The sequence below is a fragment of the Asterias amurensis genome, chromosome 9 (assembly GCF_032118995.1).
Source record: "Asterias amurensis chromosome 9, ASM3211899v1".
In the NCBI taxonomy this organism is placed as follows: Eukaryota; Metazoa; Echinodermata; class Asteroidea; order Forcipulatida; family Asteriidae; genus Asterias; species Asterias amurensis.
Window position 1 is genome coordinate 21,722,274 of NC_092656.1, and position 23,636 is coordinate 21,745,909.

A 23,636-nucleotide genomic window follows, 5' to 3' on the forward strand; every position below is an offset into this window, starting at 1 on the left:
GTGCGTCTCGATGTGCTTCATTTCTGCAGTGAAAGACGCGCGTGCAAGTCTGAAAATAAAAATGAAAATATTAGTTTCAAGGTGTTAAATAACTCCTCATCCTTAAATAAATGAAAAAAGTGTGATGGGTCCTTTGCCAAACAGAAGCTGTATGTGTTTGAGTCAGACTTTTTGTTTGGCCTCGGTATGGTTACGTTCGTTTGTATGGAGTTCAAATAAAATGGCCGCAATGTGATGTCACGCCAACGTGGTACATCGTTCACTCTTGATAAGTTTGGCGGATTTTATGAGCGATGTCTCCAAATGATGAATATAGAACAGGCTAGTTGAAACGTCAACACCAATTCATAACTCATTCCGCGATATTGAATTCCACTCGACCCACTGAGTGAAGCGTTGCCATATCTTAACTCCCCAGGTTATAGGGCAGTTCTTTTCAGAGTCTCTCGAATTCTGAAAATTACGCCGCGGCAGAAGATACCAAGAAAGTTTCCCCAAGAACAAATTCACTCAACAAAGTAAATTATACACACGCGCTGTAACCACAAATTGCATGTCTTGATGCGGTAATGCTCGACAGACCGTAACATTTCTCTAGGCTTAATACCTAACAATGACGGAGGCTAATCTGATTAATATACAATAGTTTCCAACCTAAAGCAATAAAGAAGTTCTAACTCACTCTAAAAATGGTTTATAATTCTAACAGATACAGAGCGGAATGCACGCTAGCAGCATCGCCAGACCGAATCGTCGACTACATACTTCCATCCCCGAAGGGTCTGAGGGGAAAATGGGACAAGAACGTCAAGGAATCAGAGGTCATTGAGCACATAAATAAGGTGAGGTCGTAACCCCCTCGAATGGTTCAGAATTGACCCTTGGAGGACTTGACCCTGGGAGTTTATTTTGTGAGTAGAGGGAGGCAGCTCAGGCTGGAATGTAGGTTATCATGCAGGCGACGATGGGTTGACTTGGTTTGCTGTTACTCGTTGTTGGCTGAGTAAGTAGCCTCGGGTCAAGACGCTAAGTTGTTTGTTCAGTTACCATAGTTTTAGGCAGGTACACTTGACAAGATGATCTGTAGCTGTGTGCATGGCTTCTTTCTTGTATGGTAATTCAGAGCGTGTTGCGATACGAGTAGCTGACAAATGTACAAGTCCTTCTTCTTCAATTAAGTAGTGCATTGACGTACATGATTACATATCATATATACTTCGTTTATTAGTTCTTGTTTTGAAAGCATGACTCTCAGAAAAGCAAACTTAATCGCTGTACTAGTCAAGAACCCCAAGGTGAGACGACAATGAAGGAAGTTTAAGTTTTAGATGTTGGAGCAATTCCCAAGATAACTATTCCCGGGTAAACCGACACAGGTCAGGCAGGGAATGAAAACCCAATTCAAATATTTGAACCGGTGTCGCATGCAATTATGTCCTCTATGCAATACTATCCGGAGGACAGTATTGCATATGCAATAATGTCCGCCGGACGGTTTTGCATATGCCATCGTGACCGCCTGGACGTTGCTGCGTAATGCAATTGTGTCCGCCCGGACACATTTGCATATGCAGTTGTGTCCGCCCCCGTGCAAAACCGTCCTTGCAGTAAATTAAACGCCATTGGTCGACTGAACACGTTCACCATTTTTTATAAGCTAAGTGCATGTCATGAATGACATTGGGAAATGTTCGGCCGTTGGGTATTCGCTGCAATCACAAATACGTGAATATGCATGCTGCAAATACGTAGGTTCAGTGCATGCCACTCGCTTACGCACGCACATACACGCCCGGACACGATTGCATATTATGCAAAAGTGTCCGGAGCGGACAGTATTGCATGGCGGACACAATTGCATCTGACACTGTGGTTGCAGAGGTTGGAAGGCAAGGCAAGATAACACTATACTGTACGCCAACCCGAGTGCATGGTAATCATCATGAGAAAGATTGATTTGAAATACTCTAGTGAATAGCCCAAAAGTAGCTAAGTACAACAAATTATTGCTTAATAACAGAGAAAGGTTACCCGGGAAATACCATTTCACACGTATCATTTGTGACTGGTAACCTGCTCATGTTTGTGCTTAGCAGAAAATTGTCAAGGAATAAATTGATTGCACACTTATTTCTTTCTGCTTAAAGGGAATGTACACGTTTGGGAATTGTCAAAGACCAGTCTTCTCACTAGGTGTATCCCATCATAAGCATAAAATAACAAACCTGTGAAAATTTGGGCTCAGTCGGTCAGCGAAGTTGCGAGAAAATGATGACAGAAAAAACAGAAGTCTTTTATTATTTTAGTGAGAAATTACCTCTTCCTCAAAAACTACGTTACTTCAGAGGGAGTTGTTTCCCACAGCACAATGTGTTATATTATCAACAGCTCTCCAATGCTCGTTACCAAGTAAGTTTTTAAGTTAATATTTGTTTTGAGTTAACTACCAAACGTGTACCCTTCCCTTTAAGCAACTATATAAAATAGGGCCATGGACTTTCTGTCGTCCAGACCGTTGAGTCACCAACAATGCAGTCCTGTCGGCGTCTTCTGATGTCAACAAAAAACAGACTGTTTTTATTTATTTATTTTCTAAAACATCCCTAGCCATCATCACCGTATGGTAATTATTAATATCAGTCCATAATACAAAATAATAAACACCGAGAAAGAAGTTCAGCCGACCCTTGCAGCTCACCAATCGGCAACCGTTGATGAGTCACGATTAGTCCCACAACGATTCCACCGTAATCCTGTTATATACGCCAACCAAAAAAAAGGCTTGCAATTAGCAAGTTATATTAATTTTCTCATGTATGTAGCCTGGCTGCGCCCTTTTAATCACAGTGTAATTATGGAATACATCTACTAGTGACCTTGGCTTGGTCCGTATGTACCAGTTAATAAATGGCTCAGACTGGCAGATTGCCTCGGGGAAATTGTCTGGATGGGCTTGATGCGTAGAAGAAGAAGTAGAGAGAACAAACTGACATGGTTGCCTTGAAATGAAAATCGTTTACATAAAAATCACGAGGCTGACTTCAAACTCCGAAAAGAGCACGATGCATGACCCGTTTCTCTGTTTAAATTCACCCCCAAGTTTCAGTAGGGGTCTTCCTAGTGGTCTGCTGGTCAAACACCAGTTAAAACACCCGAGGACCAGTGAGTCAAAATTCAAGTGGTCCAGCTGGCTGTATAGTTCAGTATTGAAAAGCATCATTAATTTTTTCGTTTGAAATGTGAACCGGTGATCAAATTGGTGGATTTTAGTGAAAGACAAGTTAGCTGGTCCTGAGCAAATCCTGAAATTCAGGACATCATGCGTTGCATTTTGGACTCATTCTGACCATAATTACAGACCGGACTGAATGAAATAACGGTACCGAATTGAACATTAGGTTCAAGTCCAATTCTTACCCGAGACTGTGCAAGTTGAAACTTGAAGAGGATTCATTGTAAGATCAAAAATCATAATTTTTTGCCATTTCTCTCTAAGTATCGTTCTATAAGTAGTTGGTTTTACCGGTAGTTTGTGTAGCTTTGTACATTGAAGAAACTTGAATAAATTTCCCCCTCCAGGGAAAAAAAATAAATTAAATAAAAAAATCATAAATTCATAAACTTACTAAGCACTGCGTTAAGATATAAGGTACCTACAATTCAAAACGCAGCCGGTCGGTCTGAAGTGTTATTCATTTTGCGTAGATATATTATACACATCAAATAGTTGCTAACTAATTATGTTGTTTCATCCCACACCAAAATGGCCGCCATCTTTAACAGGATCTGATCGTAGCGAGATCGGCCACACACAGTGCAGCCATGGGTCTCATATCGTCCAGAGATTTCCTGGATCTGATCTACGTGAAGCGGTACCCGACCAACGGCATGGTGTGCACCCACTCAAAGAGCATCAAACGCAAGGACTGCTCGACTCGAGACGGCTTCATACGGGGTACCAACTATCATGGCGGCACCTTCTGCGTACCGGTCGATGGGTAAGTTTAAGTTTGTTTTAAAGTTTTCTTAAAATCACTGGATACTATTGTTAATTACTCAAAATTATTGTTAGCATTAAAACTTACTTAGTAACGAGAGCAATGGAGAGCTGTTGCTAGTATAAAACGTTGTGAAAAACGTCTACTGTACTACAGATATAAACGCAGTGTTTTGTGATACATAACCTATGAGACTGTTAAAGGCAAACCTTTTTAAAAAGCTTGCTTATCAAATTGTTTTCTCTGAACCGTAATTACAAAGGTAACAAAGGTGTCAACTGTGTAGTATTGTGTTTTGTTCAGCACACTCTAAAAATTCCGGGGTCAGACTTGACTCAGATTATGGGTATCATGGGGATCCTGACACATTTGGGGATCCTGACCCATTTGGGGATCTTGACCCATTTGGGGATCTTGACCCATTTCGGGATCCTGACCCATTTTGGGATCAGGGGTATTTGTTTAAAAAGGGAGTTTCTTGTTCTGTGTGAATCTGACCCATTTATGAGTCATTTTGACAGAACAGGTCTTTTGTACTTTTAGGCGAGGTCAATATTTATGAAATATTTATGCTGGATGCAGTTTCATCATTTCTTCCACTCATGCGATTCTACAGTAATGTGTTAATTTATCCCAGCCATGGACATTTTTACAGCGCACATTTTATTATTTTGCCTTTTCGCCAAACTACCCCCACCTTCCGCACTATCGGAGCATTCGTGTCGAACTGAAGGCCATGCGAGTAATAAACCGGCAACGCCAGAGCACATTCTGTGTATAGGACTAGAGCTACATAGCTGTGCAGATCGACACATTATTTCTGGGGGAAGCAAAAAAGATGTCACGCAACCCGAATTCGTCATCCAGAAGAAACAAGAGAATTCACTGGGCGAGAATGACGTGCCAGAGTCCCGGCAGTTCCTTTCCTCAAAAGTGCAAGAAGACGTTTCTGATCTAGAATCATTTTCAAACGTAGGCAGATGATGCCTCAGTTTAGAAGCATGTTTTAATAGGCTTATGTAACTTCATTGGATCCTTGGATGCTTTTTACGCCTACTTTGAGTGCAGCGAGGTTAATTTCATTTAATCTGGTTGTGAAGTCGAGGACTCTTACTTTTGGTAACGTACTTGGTAACGAGTAATGGAGAGCTGTTGGAAGTAACATTGTGAGAAACGGCTCCATCGGAAGTAATGTAGTTTTTGAGAAAGAGGTAATTTGTCACTCAAAGACTTCATTCTTATTCTTATTCTTTATTTGGCCAATAAACAATTACAAATACAAGCAGACAGTATTGTCAAATAGATAATATAAGTACATGTACAAAAGTAAATACAAAGCAAGAAAAACAATAAGGGCACAGGAAATTATAAAACAACCCTAATGTGATGGCCAGGATCAACAAAAGTATAATTAAACTTCATCAGCTGAAGCCTTTTATTATGCATCTGAAAGCACACAAAGTAATGCAACAAGGGTGTTGTTTTCTGTCATTAATCTTTTGCAAATTTATTGACCAATTGAGCCAAAATATTCACAGGTTTGTTATTGTGTATTCATGGTGGGATATATCAAGTGAGAATACTAGTCTTTGACAATTACCAAATTTGTCCGGTGCCTTTAAAACGCCAACGTTTGTACACAGAGGCCACTCTCACGTTTCAATATCGAGATAATATACGCCAGTCTACTGGTTTGTATTCACTTTTAATAACATGCAACATTCATGTTTCTCTCTTTCATCACTGTCATCCGTATTACCTACGCCTAGCGGTAATTACTTAATACATAATTAATGTCTACCTCGAAGGCAAGCCACTAATCATGTATAGCACCCGAAGCGAACATAACACTGACAGCACTCACAAAATATAATGTGGAGAACATCATCACAGTCAGCCTAACAACGCTCTGTTATAGTACAAATTGGAAAGCCCTTTTAAAGGGAAGGTACGTTTTGTAATCACTCTTAAAATGAATGACAATAACCACTTTTGATTAGAAGCCTAGCCTACAGCAGCTTGCGATAGTATAAATCATTTCGAGAAACATTTCACTTCGCAATAATGTGGTGATGTAAAAAACAAAAACAAAAATATTTTTCAGTTTTGATGCCCCAAAATTTGAATCTGAGAAGAGAAGCGTTTATTATTGCATTGTGACCACCGTATATTCACAGTTTGGTTCTTTGATGTGTTAATTGAAAACTTCAGAGGGTATAATATAAAATGTAATGATATAAGATGATCTCGTTCACCCGAGCGAAGACAAAAAAAACGAATCACATTTTGCTGCCAGGAAACAAAAGGCAGAATGGATACGACGTGTAATGCATTTCGTCGGCTTTTATAATTAGAAATGACAGGCCTATATTAATGCAGGATAGTACAAGAGTTAACATATAACCTATTGTAATAATGATGAGAATGTGATAATGTGATGTGTGTTAGTTGAGGAGGGACGGTTCTCGTTTTGTAAGACACATGAGATTTTTGTTTTGTTATGCAAGTCGCCAGACACACAAGGCCTGAAGGTCACTTCAAGGTGTGGGCAACAATTGGGTTTTTCCAGAGGCCGTTGCCACCTACTCTTAGGGCTGTAACAGGGTTACCCCTTATAGGCTTGGGTAGAATGTATTTAAATGAATGGTATCCATTCATGAATTGAGCGATGGTTACATGTATTTAACAATGAAATCCAAATTTACGTTGCAGAATGAGCGTAACTAATATATTTTTTGTGAATCAAGTGTGAAGCTGAAAACATTTCTACCTTTCTACATTCAGTTGAATGTTTTTTGGGGACCAAGTTTAAAGATATAGACCAAAGTGATTATTCCTACACGGGGCCTACCAAGCGGCAAAACATGCACAGTTAACCCTCGACACCAAGAGGGCGTTATCAAGAGGTAATCTGCTTATAGAGAGTGAATTCTGAAGTCCCAAATCTCAATTCTGCTTTGTCTTTCTTGGTTCTGTCGCCTCTTAAAGCCGTTTTAAAGAGTACATTCTGTAGTCCCAAACCTCACTTGTCTTTCTTCGTTTTGCCGTCCTCATATAACAACGTTCCTGTTTTAAAGAGATAATTTGGCAAGTCCGAATTTTTTTTTCTGCACTACGAAATGGCCACTGTCGTAATGCTTTTCAATGGGGAATTTTCTCTTTTCTAAATCGATTTAAAAAAAAAAATCTAAACTACATTAAAAAAAAAAGTACCGCCCGTTCGCTGTGACTTTTTTTCTTTCTTTCTACCTGGGCAACCCTCATCACGCTTCTAGCCCGAGGGTGAATATGGCAGTCCACTTAGCGATAAATTAGATCACTTTGGTCAATCTGAAATCGAAGATTAAGCCATCACCTCCACGGTTGCTCCTTGTGGATGTGGGACGCCGGCCCTAGTTCTCATTTGACGGTAGGCCGTCACTCGCCTGTCCACGTCTAGCATTAAACGGTCTTCGATCCCCGCTAGATAACGGTTAGCTAATTCGTAGTTAGACTAATAAGAAAGGGCGATTGGGATTTTGATATTTATTAATAATGTTTGGGGGCTGTCTCAAGTTGTTCGTCTTATAGATGAATCATATATTAAGTGTAATTGAGATTAAATATTTAAAACAAATACCGCTGGAAGCTTTTCTAATAGGCCTAAGATTATTTCTTACAAATAATTTCTGAAAGACAAGGTACTTGTTTATAGCCTAAGGGTATATAATTTTTCTAACAGGAACTGGTTTGTAGATTTAACCTCTCAAAGGTTTCCTTTGTTGTAACTTGTGTTCTATTGAGTCTTTTTTTAAAGAAGGCACTGTATCGATAAAGAGTATCATGGGACTGAAATATTATTGTTCGTGAAAACAAAAAACACCGCTAGTTTTTAAAGAAGAACATGGAGAAAGAGAGAGACAAATCGACATGTCTGCACTCGAAATCGAAAGCGTCTGGCGACCTCCAGGTGCCACGTGGAAATGTTGGATGGGGTTGTTAGCGCACGTGCCGTAAATCTAAGCTCACGATAATATCAAGTGTCGGTCAAACGAGCCGTCAACCGTGAGCAGACAATAGTTTTGGTCAGTACTGTAGTCAGAGACGAGTTAAATGCTCTCGATTTGTTCTCCCATTTTTGTAATATATTTTTTATAAAAATTGATATGATGCAACCTTGTTCACTCTTCACATTAAAATCCACTCAGTGGATGGCGATATAAATTGTTATATTTAACTTCGGTGTTGGGTTTCGTCTCTGGTATCGTCTGCGAGTCGGTCTCGTCTCGGTGTTGGGTAACGCCTACAGCATCAGAGGATGCTGTACACACGCTCGTCTGAAAGCAAAAACCCGCCATAACTTGTTCCTGGTCATACAGCACGAACATAAACTCATCAATTTTTTATTGTCTGGTTTGAGCGAGGTAGAGAGAGAGATGGGATAATATTTCACGTGGAGCCATTCGTTTATCTTGCTTTCATTCCCTGTGGTGGAGAGGGGGGGGGGGTAGTTGAGAGAACATTCGTAACATTTGAACGCGCCTTTGGGCAACTGTGATGAGTTTTATAGTTCCGGGAACCGATGGCGAAATTGATGGAGATTGTTCAAGTACGGAGTAGGGTATAACTATCTCGAGATTGTAAATCATCACGACCTCTTGAGAGAATAATTGGGAGAGTAAATCTTAACTACAGATTAAAATAGTGATGTGGGAGTACTTAAAAAATGGCGTCATGCCATCGTAAATCAAGACTCGAAGTCTGATGTTAAAAGAGGCACCCACAGGTCAAACTCATTTTTCTGACCCGCCCATTTTCATATAATAGAAAAAGACTTCATGATGAAAGTGGGAAACATTATTATGCAACCTCATGTTAGAACGGTGTCAAATGCCACAATGTGAAACCCTCAATGCGCACATTGTTCAACATAAAACAATGTGGGACAGGCCCCTGGGACTTACAGAACCGAGTCAATTCTGACCCGAGAGTTTTTCAAGAGTTAGTGTTAAGTGAATAATAGATATATATTTGGTTTGCGGTATTAACACCATGTGTGTTTCTTCTTGCCAGGTAGAGTTGTTCTTAGGGAACTGTCTTGCTTAATTCTACTATCGCGGAGTAGATAATCGGAGGTTCGGGAGACTTCTCAGTTCTGAAAAGAACTGTCCTGCTTATTAAAGCCATTGGACCCTTTCGGTACAGAAAAAAAAAAAGTTCACAGATTTACAAATAATTAACAGGGTTTACAGAAGGTAATGGTGAAAGACTTCTCTTGAAATATTAGTCCATGAAATGCTTTACTTTTTGAGAAAACGGTAAAACAATATAAATTCTCGTTAACGAGAATTACGGATTTGTTATAAACACATGTCATGACACGGCGAAACGCGCGAAAACAGGAGTGGTTTTCCCGTTATTTTCTCCCGACTCCGATGTCCGATTGAGCCTAAATTTCCACAGGATTGTTATTTTATATATAAGTTGTGATACACGAAGTGTGGGACTTGGACAATACTGTTTACCGAAAGTGTATAATGGCTTTAACTATTACCTGGGCGGATGGTAAAGAAATTGGCTGGGACTACTACTTAGCTTATATGATGGTGGTTAACTGTACTGCCGCGGAGTCAGTTCTTGAATAATAGATGCAGTGCAAGTGTTTGCTTGTCGAATTCACAATGTTTCTTTTTGTTCTTCTATCCCTTTTCCCTCCTTGATACAGAGAGAGCAACATGACCCGAGTTGTGAATATGGTCCAATCAGATCTAGGAGGTATGCTACCCAAGACCCTTGTGGACTCCGCACTGCCGAGCAATCTCATCGACTTCTTCATTGACTTGGAAATCGCCCTCAAGTCCAATATAGAATAACTTCCGACATAGCGGCGGCCATTTTGGAGTTATGGTGCGGGGACGCAAACAAGATTTCTGTGCATTAGAATTGCCATCCTCAAAAAATATCCTGATATTTGTTTTTTAGAGATTGCCATTTTTTTCAATAGAAAAAAGAAAAATTCCCCATTGGAAAGCACTTTACGGCAGTGGCAATTTTGATGTACAGAAAAAAATGCGTTCGGGAGGGGAGGAGGAGGACAGTCTTTCGCTGGTATCCTGTTAAACTATTGTTGCGCGAATTTGATACGCGAGGCTGGCGACCAGCCAACTTTTAAATGTATTTAAAATAAGTACCCCAAAATTCGTTATTGGTTTTCACGTTGCCCGACGTTATTGGTCTTGTAAAAGTGAAACATCTTATTAATAAAGTTGTATACGACACCAATGGGAAGCCTTAAAATTGATGTTCTTGTGTGATACGATGAAAATAAGAGATACCAATTTGTATCAGTAATAATGAATGTAACACTCGAATTAAACAAACGATAGAATTTTTTAGTAATAAGCTCGACTGGAATTTAATTATTTAAAGTGTATCTCGTGACCTTTGTGGTCGTACCAACAAGAAAGTTTTGGCAAAAGTGTTCCCTTTTTATTAGTGTCATTAAAGTGTATGTTTCACTAACCATAACAGTAAACCATCCAAAATTATTTAAAACTTCTGTTTAGGACAGTAGTCATTATGATGGTGTGTAATTGATGATTCTGGAAAACATGGATTCCCTGACAGGTTTGTCTGTGAAAACCGAGAAGGGGACAGCCGACCCTAAAACTGACAGTTATTTAAAACAGATGTAAAAAGGAGATATCAAATCATGTAGACTTCTTACGACGAATCTTTCTCAAAATACAACCTTACTCGTCGTCGAAATTCCGATTTCTAGGAAGCAATGATGGCAAAGTTGATCCGAGGTTTTGGTTTCATATCTAAAGTCTATCCAAACTAATGCGAGAGGGAAACCTGATATCTCTTTCCTGCATGTATGTTATCGCCGATGTTAATCAGAGGCCGTTAGTGGTATGTTCCGGGGGGCTAGTCTTGTTAGCGTTCCTAGCAATTAGGGAGATTGGCGTAGAAATGCCTCGCGTATCACCGAGCAGCCGTAGACTGTCAGACAATAACGTCTGATTCCTGCGAGAGATGAATCGTCTGTTGCCAGACAAGAAATGAAAGATTTGTGATTAATATGTGACTAAGGCTTTTTCTTTTCTATTCACGAAGACACGTGGATCTCCTCCTGGAAGTCCCAGAAGATGTTTTGAGAGATTCCGCAGCCAATTAAAGGGTCACATTATGATCGTAAATATGTTAGGGGCGAACGCTTGATTGTTGCCCGTGGGACAAAACCGCAAATCCAGTTTGACATTTTGCGAACTTACAAAAAAAAGAAGCAGTTGATGTGATGATGGAAGTTACCAACTGAAAGTTTTTCATTTCGAAATATGTGAAATATTTTCCGGGAGGAGGTGCTCCTAGCGAGCACTGCCGCCACCCTTGTTTAGACGGCGAGACTTGCGTGCTTGGAGCACCACGTGGTACGCCAGTCGACGCGGCAGGAAGTTAAATTGATCGGCGGCCGCGGCGCTGCGAACGGGACAACCGTGCTGATGCAATGAGCTACAGTACAGCCGATAGGATATGACGCAAGCCGCGAGACCCCACGCGCCAGCCACCATGTAACACCTTTTATAAAACATTTTTTTCTACTTGTCAGCAGTTCTGGCTCATCTTCACCCGGTATTTTCACTCGTACTTGGCCATCCGGAATGATATCAGTGTCGCCCCTGGAGCGATACTTGACGGGGTTCTGTGGCGACGGCAGGACACGCGCCCAGAGTGACTCGGTGCAGGGGTGTCGAGAAACCCATCAGACGGCTCTCGAATATCGCTGTGATTGGAAGTCTTAAAATGTGGCTCGGTGGTGCTCTTCTTTTATGTCTTTTGGAAAGATTAAATGAGAATGATACATCGTCAAAGTTGGGGTGAAAGAACGGAGTGGGAGCTATTAAAGTGGAACTCTATTCCATAAAAATATGTGTGTGTGCAAAGCACCTTGTGAAATAGACCAACCAAATTGCATTCAGTTGTAGCGATCTGTTCCGGGCAGAGCCCTCTAGCGGTCTCAGATGACCATTCAAAAATGTGGTGATTTTTTATAGTGTATTTACATATTCATTACCCCTTTAGAGAAAGACCCTATGGTCTAAACATCGGGCCACTAACTATGGTTTGCATTCACACCATAGGTCCGTTGGTGTTGGCAAGCAGTTTGGCACAGGTATTATCCTGTTTTTAAGGTATTTATTTATTGAAAGTCGTCTTCTTCAATGATGTATTTACAATAATTTCTAGTCAGATGAAATCTATGCTCCAGTAAAAAATGTAGAAAACCGCTCAAAGAATGCACGGTTCAAACATAAAGTAAGAAAGGACCACGGATTAAAACCATAGACTTTCCCCTAGTCTGTTCAGGGTGTGATATCTTACAGAGGGTGATGACCACAAAGTTAGGGACACTGATGAGACATACTCCACCCACGTGGTCTTCTCTCAACTCGCTCTGACCGACTGTGGGTGTTTGTCTTTTTGTTTGACATTGAGTCTTATCGATCACCTCTTTTTTTTTCATTTGCCGCCAGACGACGAAACCGTCAAGCAATTTTTCACTCCGTCGGTGTAATTGCTTTTTGTGTTTGTGGTTCAAACGTATCTTTGTTTTGATTGTGATGATGTAACATGTTCTGAGTCAGAGAGTGTATTGGGGGACAAAACGTGTGGAACACATTTGGTGCACCGGTAATTTAATTAAAACCTTAATTTCTTGTGTGATATTATTTCAAACACATGTTGGTGTCGAACCGGTAATTAAAACAAAACTTTCATTTCTTGTGATGTTTTCAACACGTTATGGTGAACCGGTAATTAAAACAAAACCTTCATTTATTGTGATGTTTCAAACACTTTTTGATGAAAGGGTAATTGAACTAAAACGTTAATTTTTTTGTGAGAGTTTCACTGCTTTCACAATCTCTGACAATTTGTAAGTTTAAGGAATTAGATTTTTAAGTTGCCATACGTCTCAGTGATTCAGCGCCGTCTCAGCGGGCTCACAGTTGTGTATAGTATCTCCCCCATCCAGTGACAGCTTCATTTAGGGTCTTTCCCAAGTCGCTAGCATGAATTCTTCAGATTCGGAAATTCTCTTTCTGATCATCCCATCTTTGGTCATGTTCATTACAATTTAACAATATTGTGTATTAGCTTTCAGATTTATTTAAAAAAAAAACTCTTCCCGTTATTGTGAACGATTTTTTTCAAAATCACCGGCACCCAACCCCCTCAAGGGAATGCACGGTCAGAGCTTCACGACGAAATGCAGGACATATTTTTTAGCGGAAGCAGGCGCGACAGTTGCGGTGGTGGTGTGCGAACTCACGGGGGTGAACCTGCGTCTGAGAGCCGGTCGGGGTTAACGAACCCGGCTTGGATCTATACTGATTGATCGCTGATTCTCTCGCCTTCGCTCATTCTCCTCATCGTCATCATCTTTCTCTCCTGGCGCTGGCTCGAGTGATGAGTAAGGTATCGCTTCGAAATCTGTGCTAATTGTTTTAGTCCGGCCGCGCGAGGAGTGAACACAAAAACCGCATCAACCATCACTGACAGCCAGTTTGCATCACACTACCTACCCGTCTGCCCTTCGAGATTGACTTTGTTTAATTAACATTCCAGCCCCTCCAAGATATGCTTCCGTTTTCTCCTCCAGTTTAGTGGCACCGACCCCGTTTACTATTTTTCCTTCCTTTTTATTAGCGAGCGACGACAGTGGCTGTCGGTTAATTCGCATTGTATATAAATCATTATTATAAAAATATTGCTTCATGTCCGTATATACATGAAAGGGTCTTGGAGACTCGCTTTAAAACTTTGTAATGTGCTCTCGTTTGGAACAGAAAGGAAAAATGCGCGCCAAACTGGACCAAACTATTTTATAAACATGTGCGCGAAACTGACACTATATACATTTATAATAATGTGTGGGTACTTAGTTCCCCGGATTTGTAGCTCATTGACTGGCAGTTCCAAAGGAACAATTATTATAAACTCGTAGTGGTATTAAATTTGGTAATAGAGAACTTAGCTAAACAGGTTGATGTAATCATCTACGTAGATACATGTGGTAGTGACCTTTGGGGTCGATACGTCTTTATAACATGGCGGCCATCTTTGTTCAATTCAATCCAAATCAAGAAACTTCGACTACAGCAATTGCCTTTTCGGCATACTGGGCCCTCGTTTAATAGAGCTGTTTAAGCTGCAAACATTCCCTACGATGTTCTGCCTGAGCAAAAGCAGGATACCGGTCTCAGATTGTACATGGTCGTTTGGCGGGTAACCTTACATTGGTTTGCAAATTGCTTTTGTGTTTAGCTACCTTTTGTGCAGTCAAGCAGCTCCGATTTCATAAAGCTGTTAAAACATAATCTATTGCCTGGTAATTGTCTGCTAAGCACATGAGCAGGACACCAGTCACAATTTGTACATGTGACATGGTAGTTTGGCTGGTAATTATGGTAAGCGTATATTTTGTTGTGCTTAGCTGCATGTTGCTTGAAGCAGTTCTGTTGAACTGGGGCCCAGATAGCCACCTACCTAAGCCATCGATTCGGACACCCTCGGTGTAACCAATGTTAGAATGGAAACAGTCGGGTACCTCAGTTTGCATTATGGAGAAATTGGGTATTGTGTACAGGGAACTTGACAAAGGTGGCCGCAGCATAAAGATCTGTAGTGTTAAGTGTAAATCGATGTGATAAATTCATGCAAATTATAACCGGCATTATGCAAATTTATAGCAATTAACATATCTTTGATCTTATTTTCACTCAATTACAAATGCACTTATTATAAATTGCATTACCGATTTTCCCAGTACCCGTTCAGCTTAACTCGTGTTCTAATATTTTATTTGTATAAACAAAAATTGCCTTTTTTTAAAGAACTTAAATTTGTCAATTATTTCCCCATCATCATCGAGAATGAGTCAAATATAACATGTGTAAGCCTCATGCTTTCACTCAAACGTTGGGACCTGTGAAAGTGCAAGATTGAAGTTCTTTCACCTTAAAACAAAGCACGTGGTAACCCTAAGTTTTAAAAACTTGCACGAAACCGCGCGAACCTTAAGTCTTATAGCGAGCATGTTTGTACATAAACATGACTGTACTCTATACACGTACGCTTACGAAGAGCGTACATAGCGATTTCCCTCTCGGTATTGCTGACTATAAGTAATGGCGTCCCATGACGCCTTTGCTGAAGACGCCTTTGCTGAAGACGCCTTTGCTGAAAAGTATCATCGGTATATATTTTGTTGATGGAATAGTTTCATGGAGATTTCAAGATTATAATATAATTTTTGTTTTACCCTAACTTGCACTTATATCTTGGATGATACCCTATCGAACTTTGGAATGATAGCTTGACGGATTCTAAACGTTAAACGGTATTTAAGTTAAAGTCAAATACTCTAGTATTTATTATTTTTATATTTTATTTCTTGTCTATTTAATGATAGCTTACCTGCAAGCTAATCTTAAACTCATAATATTAAAATAATGACATAATTGTACGTACGTAGAGATCATAGCTAGATCACTTCATGTACTGATACTTGCAATGGCAGTGTTGAATAAATGTGGCTTCATTAAAATAAATTATGCAAATGCACCCTGTGTGGAGCGTTCAATCTGTCTTTTATTTGCGTTCAATCTCTCTGACGTCATCATCACGTTGTCCTATCCATGACTCTTCTGTCTGGATGATGGAATCGGGGACGTAGCTAAGACACTTACTGTGGAGACGAGGGGCTCTGGACTTAAATTGCCAAATCAATGGGAGACTTTGGAACGCTAGGTGGCAGCAGACATGTCCAATGTCCAACACTCACACTGTCGACTGTCCAAAATGGCCAATGCACACTATCCTCTGTCAACTTTCCAATACCCAATGACCAACGTCCAATGTCAAAAAGGTCAAATTTTCAATGTCAAATGTCCAATGTTCGCTGTACGCACTGTCTTTTGTCAAATGTCCAATGTATTTATACACTGCTAAGATAATGAAACTGGTAAGAAGTGTCCCTTTATCCTCTGCACTCAGATTCTCTGCACTCAGTAAGTTGTGTGCTATATTGCATCTTGGTTGTCAATGCGTGTCTGATTCTAATCCAAGGAGTGTAGAAGCCACGGAGACGCTACAAAACGATGTTACCCATGTTTAGATTATGGCACGTTGAATTAATCAATTATATACATCCTACAGACCATGAGAACTTTGTTTACAATCAGTGTGACCTTGTACATTCTTTGAGTATTCTGACAGGCACAATACTGCACAACAGTTCATATGGAAAAGTTGACATTTTGTATCAAATTTCCATATTAATCCAAGAGTTAAGAAAGTAAAAGCTGGGCAAGTTTTGGGATGTGCCCCTTTCATCATATCAAAAGTTGATAAGAATTAGACAGTGCAATCTCCATAAGATTTTATAATTTGTTCTAGCCTGCAGGAAGTCCAGGCTCTGTGGCTCTTTTGTAAACATGTGATGTCACAGGTCACATCGTCTATTTTGTATACCCATTTGCAAGGGGAAATCTTTTTGTTCATGTGGACAATAAATGCTATATTATCTATCTATCTATCTATTATTCAATGCGGCCCTCTCGTCTCATCCAATCAACCAGATCTCATCCCGTCCAGACAGCCCAGTCGAGTTTCTCCATCAAAATGGAAAACGCCCTCACAGGTTTTGAGTCTCGGGTCGAGAGTACATCACTCTCGGCATTAATGATAGGACAGTGTTCGGGGCATCGTGTCACCTAAATTACCTCAAGTTGGAAGTCACATTATTGAGCAAACTCGTAACGCTGTAGCCCTTGTATTGGACTGACTCTCAAATCTGTCTCAGATATAATATAAAATAGTGATGCCGACGCTCCGTTTTCTCCCTATTTTGGAGTGCACCCCATCCACAATAAACAGGTTAAGTCCGAGCGAACGAGTGCCATGCCAACAGGGGGCGCTATAGGTATCCAAACAGGTGCAAGCAATTCGCATGTGCTGCTTTTCTCTTGAAGGTATTACAATGTTGGGATATGCCTAGGGAGAATAGTTTTTTGACAATTTCCCAAAGTGGGCTTTTAACAAGATTGTGTGCGTGGGGGGGGGGGGGTGTTTGAGGACAATCAAATGGGAGGAAGTTCCAAGATGAATTTCACAAGTCAGTTGACGGCACGATGGGCCTTCTAGTCCATGTTCTAGTCCATGTACTAAACATTATTGGCCTTAGTCAAGTTCTTCCTTTTGGTATAAAGTCGTCTTGAAAACCACAAGTCAACTTAACTCTTAAAATATATTACAACAATCTGTTTTGTTTAAAAACTATTCCAATAGTTTCAGGACATAGTTTAAGAAAGTAGGTTTTAGTCCTTTGTGCGTTTCGTTGTGTCATTGATGGGTCAAAGTGGTAGTAGATTTCACAAGACTAGTCTTATTTCGAGTTGGAGTTACCTTAAGTTTGTAATACCTCCCCTTTTCAAGACTAGTGAGTCTGAAGTAATAATGTGAAATTGAACCAGGAGCAGCGACCTTTTCTAAACCAGGCATTGTATAAAAACATAAAGGGCCCAAACAAATCATTCTTTGCCAAATATAGTTGTTGGTTTTCCCCTCGTATACGCACCTCGCAATAACAACACTTGTATTTTGAATAGGGGTATCGTACCATCACAATCTGTGAAAATGTGTGTTCGTGCTACAGGTGCTGAACACACTTCAAGTTCGCCGAAGGTTGGCTTGGAGTTACGAAAAACTGTTCCGAATCAAGCTCATAAACTAAGCCGTGCAAACTGTTGAGGAGGAGGGTGTCAAACCATAGAGCAAGAACCAGACAGTCTCAACCCGGATCCTAGTAAGCAACTTTGTAGTCAACTCTTGATGAGATTGTCAAACCACGTGAGCAAAGACCAAACGGTCTTTACCTGGATGGATTGTAATAAACGTTGTTTTTGTAATCTCTTTGCGTGCTTGTCAAATCATAGACGTCACTAGGCGTCTCTATATACCTGGACGTAGTAAGCTATTTTTTAGTCAACTCTTGACAAGATTGTCAAACCACATGAGCAAGGGTTCAGACAGTCTTTACCCAGATGCAGTGATCTACTTTTAAGTTTACTCTTTATACGAAGAATGATTCTCTGATTTCTGGAATAGTTTCTAAGCTGGCATGTATTTGATCGCCTGAAGATCTCGAAAGTGTGTCCTAATCTTGTGTATGTAATCGTGATCTTGGCACCCTAAAATGACCTCCCATATTCTGTCCTCGTCCGAGGAGGTCGCAAATTTCGTAGTGATCGATGACGTCTCCGCGATCCAGCGTAGATGTCTCCTCGCTGCGGTGGGCCTCAGTTCGCTCATCATGGGGTGTGCCGTCACCACCGATGACTTCACCCAGTGCGTCAAGAAACCCGCCGCCCTTTGGGTGACCATGTCTGTGGTGGTGTTCTTCGCTCCCCTGACGGCCTATATTTTGACGGTAGCCATGCAGCTCCACTCTACGGACGGGATCGCCCTTTTGATCACGGCGTTTGGCCCGTCGGACATCCTCTCTGCAGTGTTTGCCTATTACACCAACTCGGATGTATGTTTGTGGTAAGGATTCTGTGGGACGGTCTACATTTGTTGATATTGGATATTGGACATTCACATAGGTTTGTACAGCGAATATCAATATCCAACATTCACTACAACCTATGTCCAATAGCCAGTATCGGTGTACACAGTAGATATTCACTGTACAAACATATGTACAAGGTAGACATTCACTGTTACAAACCTACGGGAATGTCCAATATACCAATTTCTATATTGTACAGGGCAGACTTTCACTGTACAAACGTACGTGAATGTCCAATGTCCACTATCGAAAAGGCAATTTGTCGTGTTTGCCTACTTCACCAACTCGGATGAGTATGCTTGTGGACTTGGTAAGGATTCTGTGTGTGAAGGAAGTTTCGCAGTTGGGCTGGGGTAAGTCTTCAGTTGTTGAACCCGACGGCAAACACAATTAAGTTTGATAGTGGATATTGGACACTCGCATAGGTTTGTACAGCGAACGTTATCATCAATATCCAATATCGATGTACAGGGCAGAAATTAACTGTACAAACCTACGTGAATGTCCAATATCAAAAAAGCAATATTGATATTCACTGTACAAACCTATGTGAATGTACAATGTCAAATATCAATGTACAGGGCAGACATTCACTGTTCAAGTCAACGTGAATGTCCAATACCGAAAAAGCAATGTTGATATTAACTGTACAAAACTACGTGAATGTCCAATGTCCAATATCGAAAAAGCAACATTGATATTCGCTGTACAAACGTGTGAATGTACAATGTCCAATATCAATGTACAGGACAGACATTCACTTTACAAGTCTACGTGAATGACCAATATCCAATATAACAAAAATTACTTTTACTGTAATTGCAAAAAGCCATCTTGTACTATAGGCAATTGCGCGTGACGGTGTGGTACGTGCAACTCATCTGAAAGCAGTTGTATAACACATAATTATAATAATGTCAATACAGCACGTATGAAGAAAGTCCCGGCTTTTGAAAGAGGTTGTTTTTGTGAGTTTGTATTACCGCTTGTAATAACAACTATTCGGTCGACTGCTTTAGCACAGACGTTGGAAAAAAGCCAATGCCAAAAATGTAATGTTTTTGTTGTTGATACTGAACCTACTATCCAACTCCTTCAGACCAGAAATAAATAACTGCTGTGATCGTAAAGTTACATTATGAAATAACCGTTACACACGGTGTGTATTTTTGACTGCACCGTTATTTGACTTGTTCAGAGTCTGATGAGATGCGTAGACCGTTTGTGTACCCAAAATTAAGATGGTTAGAGTTTACGATAGCTCTAGAGTTGGAGTTAGAGTTATGATTACTAAGAGTATACTGTTCGAAACTTCGAGACCAAACCGGCTCTTTTCAGAGCCAACACTCCCTCAAATAAGATTGATTACATCGTTGCACTCTCAAGTGTACTACTATTTATAGTTTATTCTTGTGTTTTTGTTGTTGTCATAGCCTTACGGTTTTTATGCTGTCGACCACCATGGCCGTGGGTTTTATACCGTGTGGGGTCCTCATCTGCTCGTCCGCTTTTCCTACCCTCAGTCTGGCCGAGATACCATACGATACCATTATTATCATTCTCCTGGAGGGTGTGGCCGGCCTCGGTGTTGGAATGGCCTTCAGAAAGTTCAAGGAACACTGGGCTGATAATTTCGTTAAGGTGGGTGTGGATAGAAATCGATTTTGTTTCTTTACGAGGGGTAGACTCGTGGTGTTTTACAAGCAACGAAACCAACTAAATAAATTGTAGTGACTCCTCAAAATTGATTGCAACACAAGCTTTTGGCCAGAAGCCTACAGCAGTGTTAGTATAAAGCATTTGGAGAAATATTTCACTTCGAAGTAATGTGGTTATACCAAACGTTGAATCTGAGAAGCGTTAGTATTCTTGCTGCGTGGACATATTCTTTCAACATTTTGGCGATATCTCAAAAACGCGACCACCTTTAGAAATGAAATGTTGATACAGTTTTGTTGTATACACAATATTGTAGTATAAAAATAATCGAACGGTTCCATTCACCAAAGGAATACTTTGCCTTTTAACGATATTTTTATGAAGATGTCACGTTTTGTCCTGTTTTTTTTTTTCATCTCAGGTTTTCAGCTGGACTCCACTGGTTCCCGTCATCACAATGATTGTGGTGGACGGCATACTGGTCCCTCACTCTCTCCATGCTTCACTTGGTGAGATAACTGCCGTTACTATATACCTTCTCGTGGTACTCGTCGGAACGTATATTCTCGGGTTACTGACCGGACAGGGGCAAAATAAATGCCGTGCGATGGCGTTTTGCGCGGGCAACAAAAGTTCCATCGTCGTACTCACAATTATCCACGACTCGTACTCGGGGCACATTCTCGTGGAGGCTCTGCCCGAACCAACATTTCTTTTAATTGTCTTTATCGGACTCGGATGTTTATTATCAATTGCTTATCAGATGTTCAATTATTTGAAGAACTCGAGTTTAATTAACTTGATTGAAAAAGAAGTTGGTGCGGAGAATGAATGAGGCAAGTGTCGAAAAACTCGACAGCTCGTTTTTTTTTTTTTTTTTTTTTGTGAGACCAACTGATGTTGCACCTTACGCTTTTTAAGGTGCTGAAATTGAATGCAACCGTCAGTCTTTCTTTTGGTACGTACTATTTGAGACGGGTTGTCTGTTGGATTGTATAGTAGACATAGTTGTGCGGTATTTAAAGTGTAATGTTTGTTTTTATATTTTAAGCCAATAGAGGGCAGTATTCGAGAGTGACAGTCAGAGCTGTGGTCACAGTAGTAAGGGCTGTGTTTTGAGCATGAGTTCTATAACAAACCTCTATGATGTGGAGAGAGTTGCGACATTTTGCGATGAGAGGCCATTTTTGCTCCAAAAACGCATGGGGAAGGGTGATGCGGCCAAGGGGAGATAAAGGTCAATAGTAGAGGCCCCAAAATGGATCCTTGCGGCAAACAAAAGCACACCATTTGAGTGTGCGAAACAATGATTCGAGAAGCTAACAATCTTATTTTAGGTCAAGCTCCAATCAAGTGACTTCGGCTACGGCTATGAGCGTTGGCTAAACTGTTGAAGAACTTTACATTTTTAATTGTGAAGCCGTAGCCTCTTTCAAGCCTTTCGGACACTGACTTTGCCTCACTGGTACTGGTCAGATTGGCTGAGAACCCTAGACCATTGATTCAAACATGAATATCTAGACACATTGACTAAAGAAGCTATGATTTAGCACCGCCATAATCACAAAAATCGCGTGTGACCCATCAACCCACCCCGATAAAGAAATGAGGGAGCCGTTCAGCCAACCTGTGTATATTTCACCTTACCAATGACTGGATATTGAAACAACGCAACAAATCGGGCATTGTATTCTCCTTATTTTTATCTGATTTCCCATTTATTTTTTTTGGGGGGGAGGGCCTCCAGAAAACCGAGATAGAATGTGTTGTTAAAAATTGCAGGTATCAAATAATCGTGCCTGCGCTGACAAACGAGGCGAGGGCAACCTGTGCCATTTTGCTTCTCCCATTCAGAGAGAACACAATGCGAGGTGAAACCCCAGTGTTTTTCACTATACACAACATACATTACATGATGCACAGTCAATAGAAGGGACGTCCCCCCCCCCCCCCCTGAACCCTTGTTATAGTCTGGCACAGAGTGCCACTGTCAACAAACAGGCTTGCGTACCAATTGCTGCAATATAAGGAAAATACTGATGTTGGTTATGACTTGAAAATGAATAGCAATCAAAACTTTGATAAGAAGTACAGCAGTTGATAGACACATGCATTTATGAAAAAGTTTTTACTTCGAAGAGGTTATGGAAAACGCCACCTCCCCCCCAAACAAAAAGAACTTTACTCAGACTCTGTATTCCAAAAAAAATCCTTTCCCAATCCTGTTTCATGCCTTTAAATATAATCAGATATACACCTGTTTGCATATTCGTGACATGATCAATGACATTATGCCAACTTAACCTCGTGCTAGTTATTTTTATGTGTAGAACAACCCTAACTGCATGCGTGGACGGTCACTCTTGGTTCAATGACACCTGCAACAAACAAAAAACGCAATATGATGGGTCGCTGTGCTTTTAATTTGATTGTCCGCATCAATAAAACCATCATCCATTATTAGGGGGGAAAGTTCCCTAAAATCGAAGAAGAAAAAGAATCCCTAACTTTTGTGTTGAGTGGCGCGCACAAAAAACCAAGTGGACTACAACTAAACAAACCAAATACTTCTCGAGTACAAAACAGTGTTCCAACTTTCTAAACTTGAACTAGACAATTTGGGGGCTTGCAATCCTCCAGACTCATACCAACTTCTGCCAGTACCTTCAGGTCGTAGTGTGTAGGGCCCAACTTCATAGAGCTGCTAAGCACACAAATTTGCTTAGCATGAAATGTTTGCCTCGATAAAAACTGGACTATCAACCACATATACACGTGATTTTCAGGGTAAGCAAACAACATGTCAGCTGAATACCGGTAACAAAATTTGGTTGTATGATCATAGAGTGGGGAGTTCAAGGAAGAATTTCATACTAAGCAAATTTTCGTGCTTAGCAGCTCTATGAAATTTGGTCCTAGTGCGTTGACTCTGTCTTTGTTTTTTTGGAAATCCCTTTAAAATCCTCTCTTGGAAGATGCAGTAAACACCAATAGCTTCTTAGCCCCCCCGGCCCCTTACCATCACTGTCATTGCTCACACACCGGGGTCGTCCCAATTGTTGGTTCCATTGTTGCTTTTTCTAAAGGATTCCCTTAGTCATCAGGGTAAATTCATATAGAAAGGAAACCTTGTTGCTAACGTAGTGCAAATCATGACCTCTCAGTATGATATCGCGCACCAAATGCAAACTTGTATCAGTCGTGTTAATGGCACAAGATGGACACTTATGGTAATTATTCAAAACACCTTTTCATAGCATTAAAAAAATGTTTAGCCTTCGAGAAAGACTCTGCTAGGGTCGAAACGTCAGGCCATTACCTATTTTTGTTCATTTATACCATAGGTTCAATTGGTTGGTAAGTTG

The 23,636-nt window shown here is 40.5% G+C and overlaps 2 protein-coding genes across 3 annotated transcripts in view; both read left to right on the forward strand.

Moving 5' to 3' along the window:
- The window catches only part of LOC139941578 (stAR-related lipid transfer protein 5-like), a 29,175-nt gene extending 13,580 nt beyond the window's left edge, over nucleotides 1-15,595 (forward strand). For both annotated transcript variants that reach the window (XM_071938143.1, XM_071938144.1), the window contains 3 exons: nucleotides 710-842; nucleotides 3,784-3,998; nucleotides 9,703-15,595. In XM_071938143.1, the coding sequence (XP_071794244.1) occupies nucleotides 710-842; nucleotides 3,784-3,998; nucleotides 9,703-9,850 (496 nt within the window). In that variant the 3' untranslated portion in view covers nucleotides 9,851-15,595. The remainder of the gene's footprint in view (nucleotides 1-709; nucleotides 843-3,783; nucleotides 3,999-9,702) is intronic.
- Nucleotides 15,596-17,705: 2,110 nt separating this feature from the next.
- On the forward strand, nucleotides 17,706-22,296 carry LOC139941853 (sodium-dependent organic anion transporter-like). The gene is made up of 3 exons (XM_071938482.1): nucleotides 17,706-18,587; nucleotides 20,046-20,253; nucleotides 20,693-22,296. Exons 1-3 carry the CDS (start codon nucleotides 18,238-18,240, stop codon nucleotides 21,104-21,106), a joined length of 972 nt encoding a protein of 323 aa, XP_071794583.1. The 5' UTR covers nucleotides 17,706-18,237; the 3' UTR covers nucleotides 21,107-22,296.
- The last annotated feature ends 1,340 nt before the right edge of the window (nucleotides 22,297-23,636 follow it).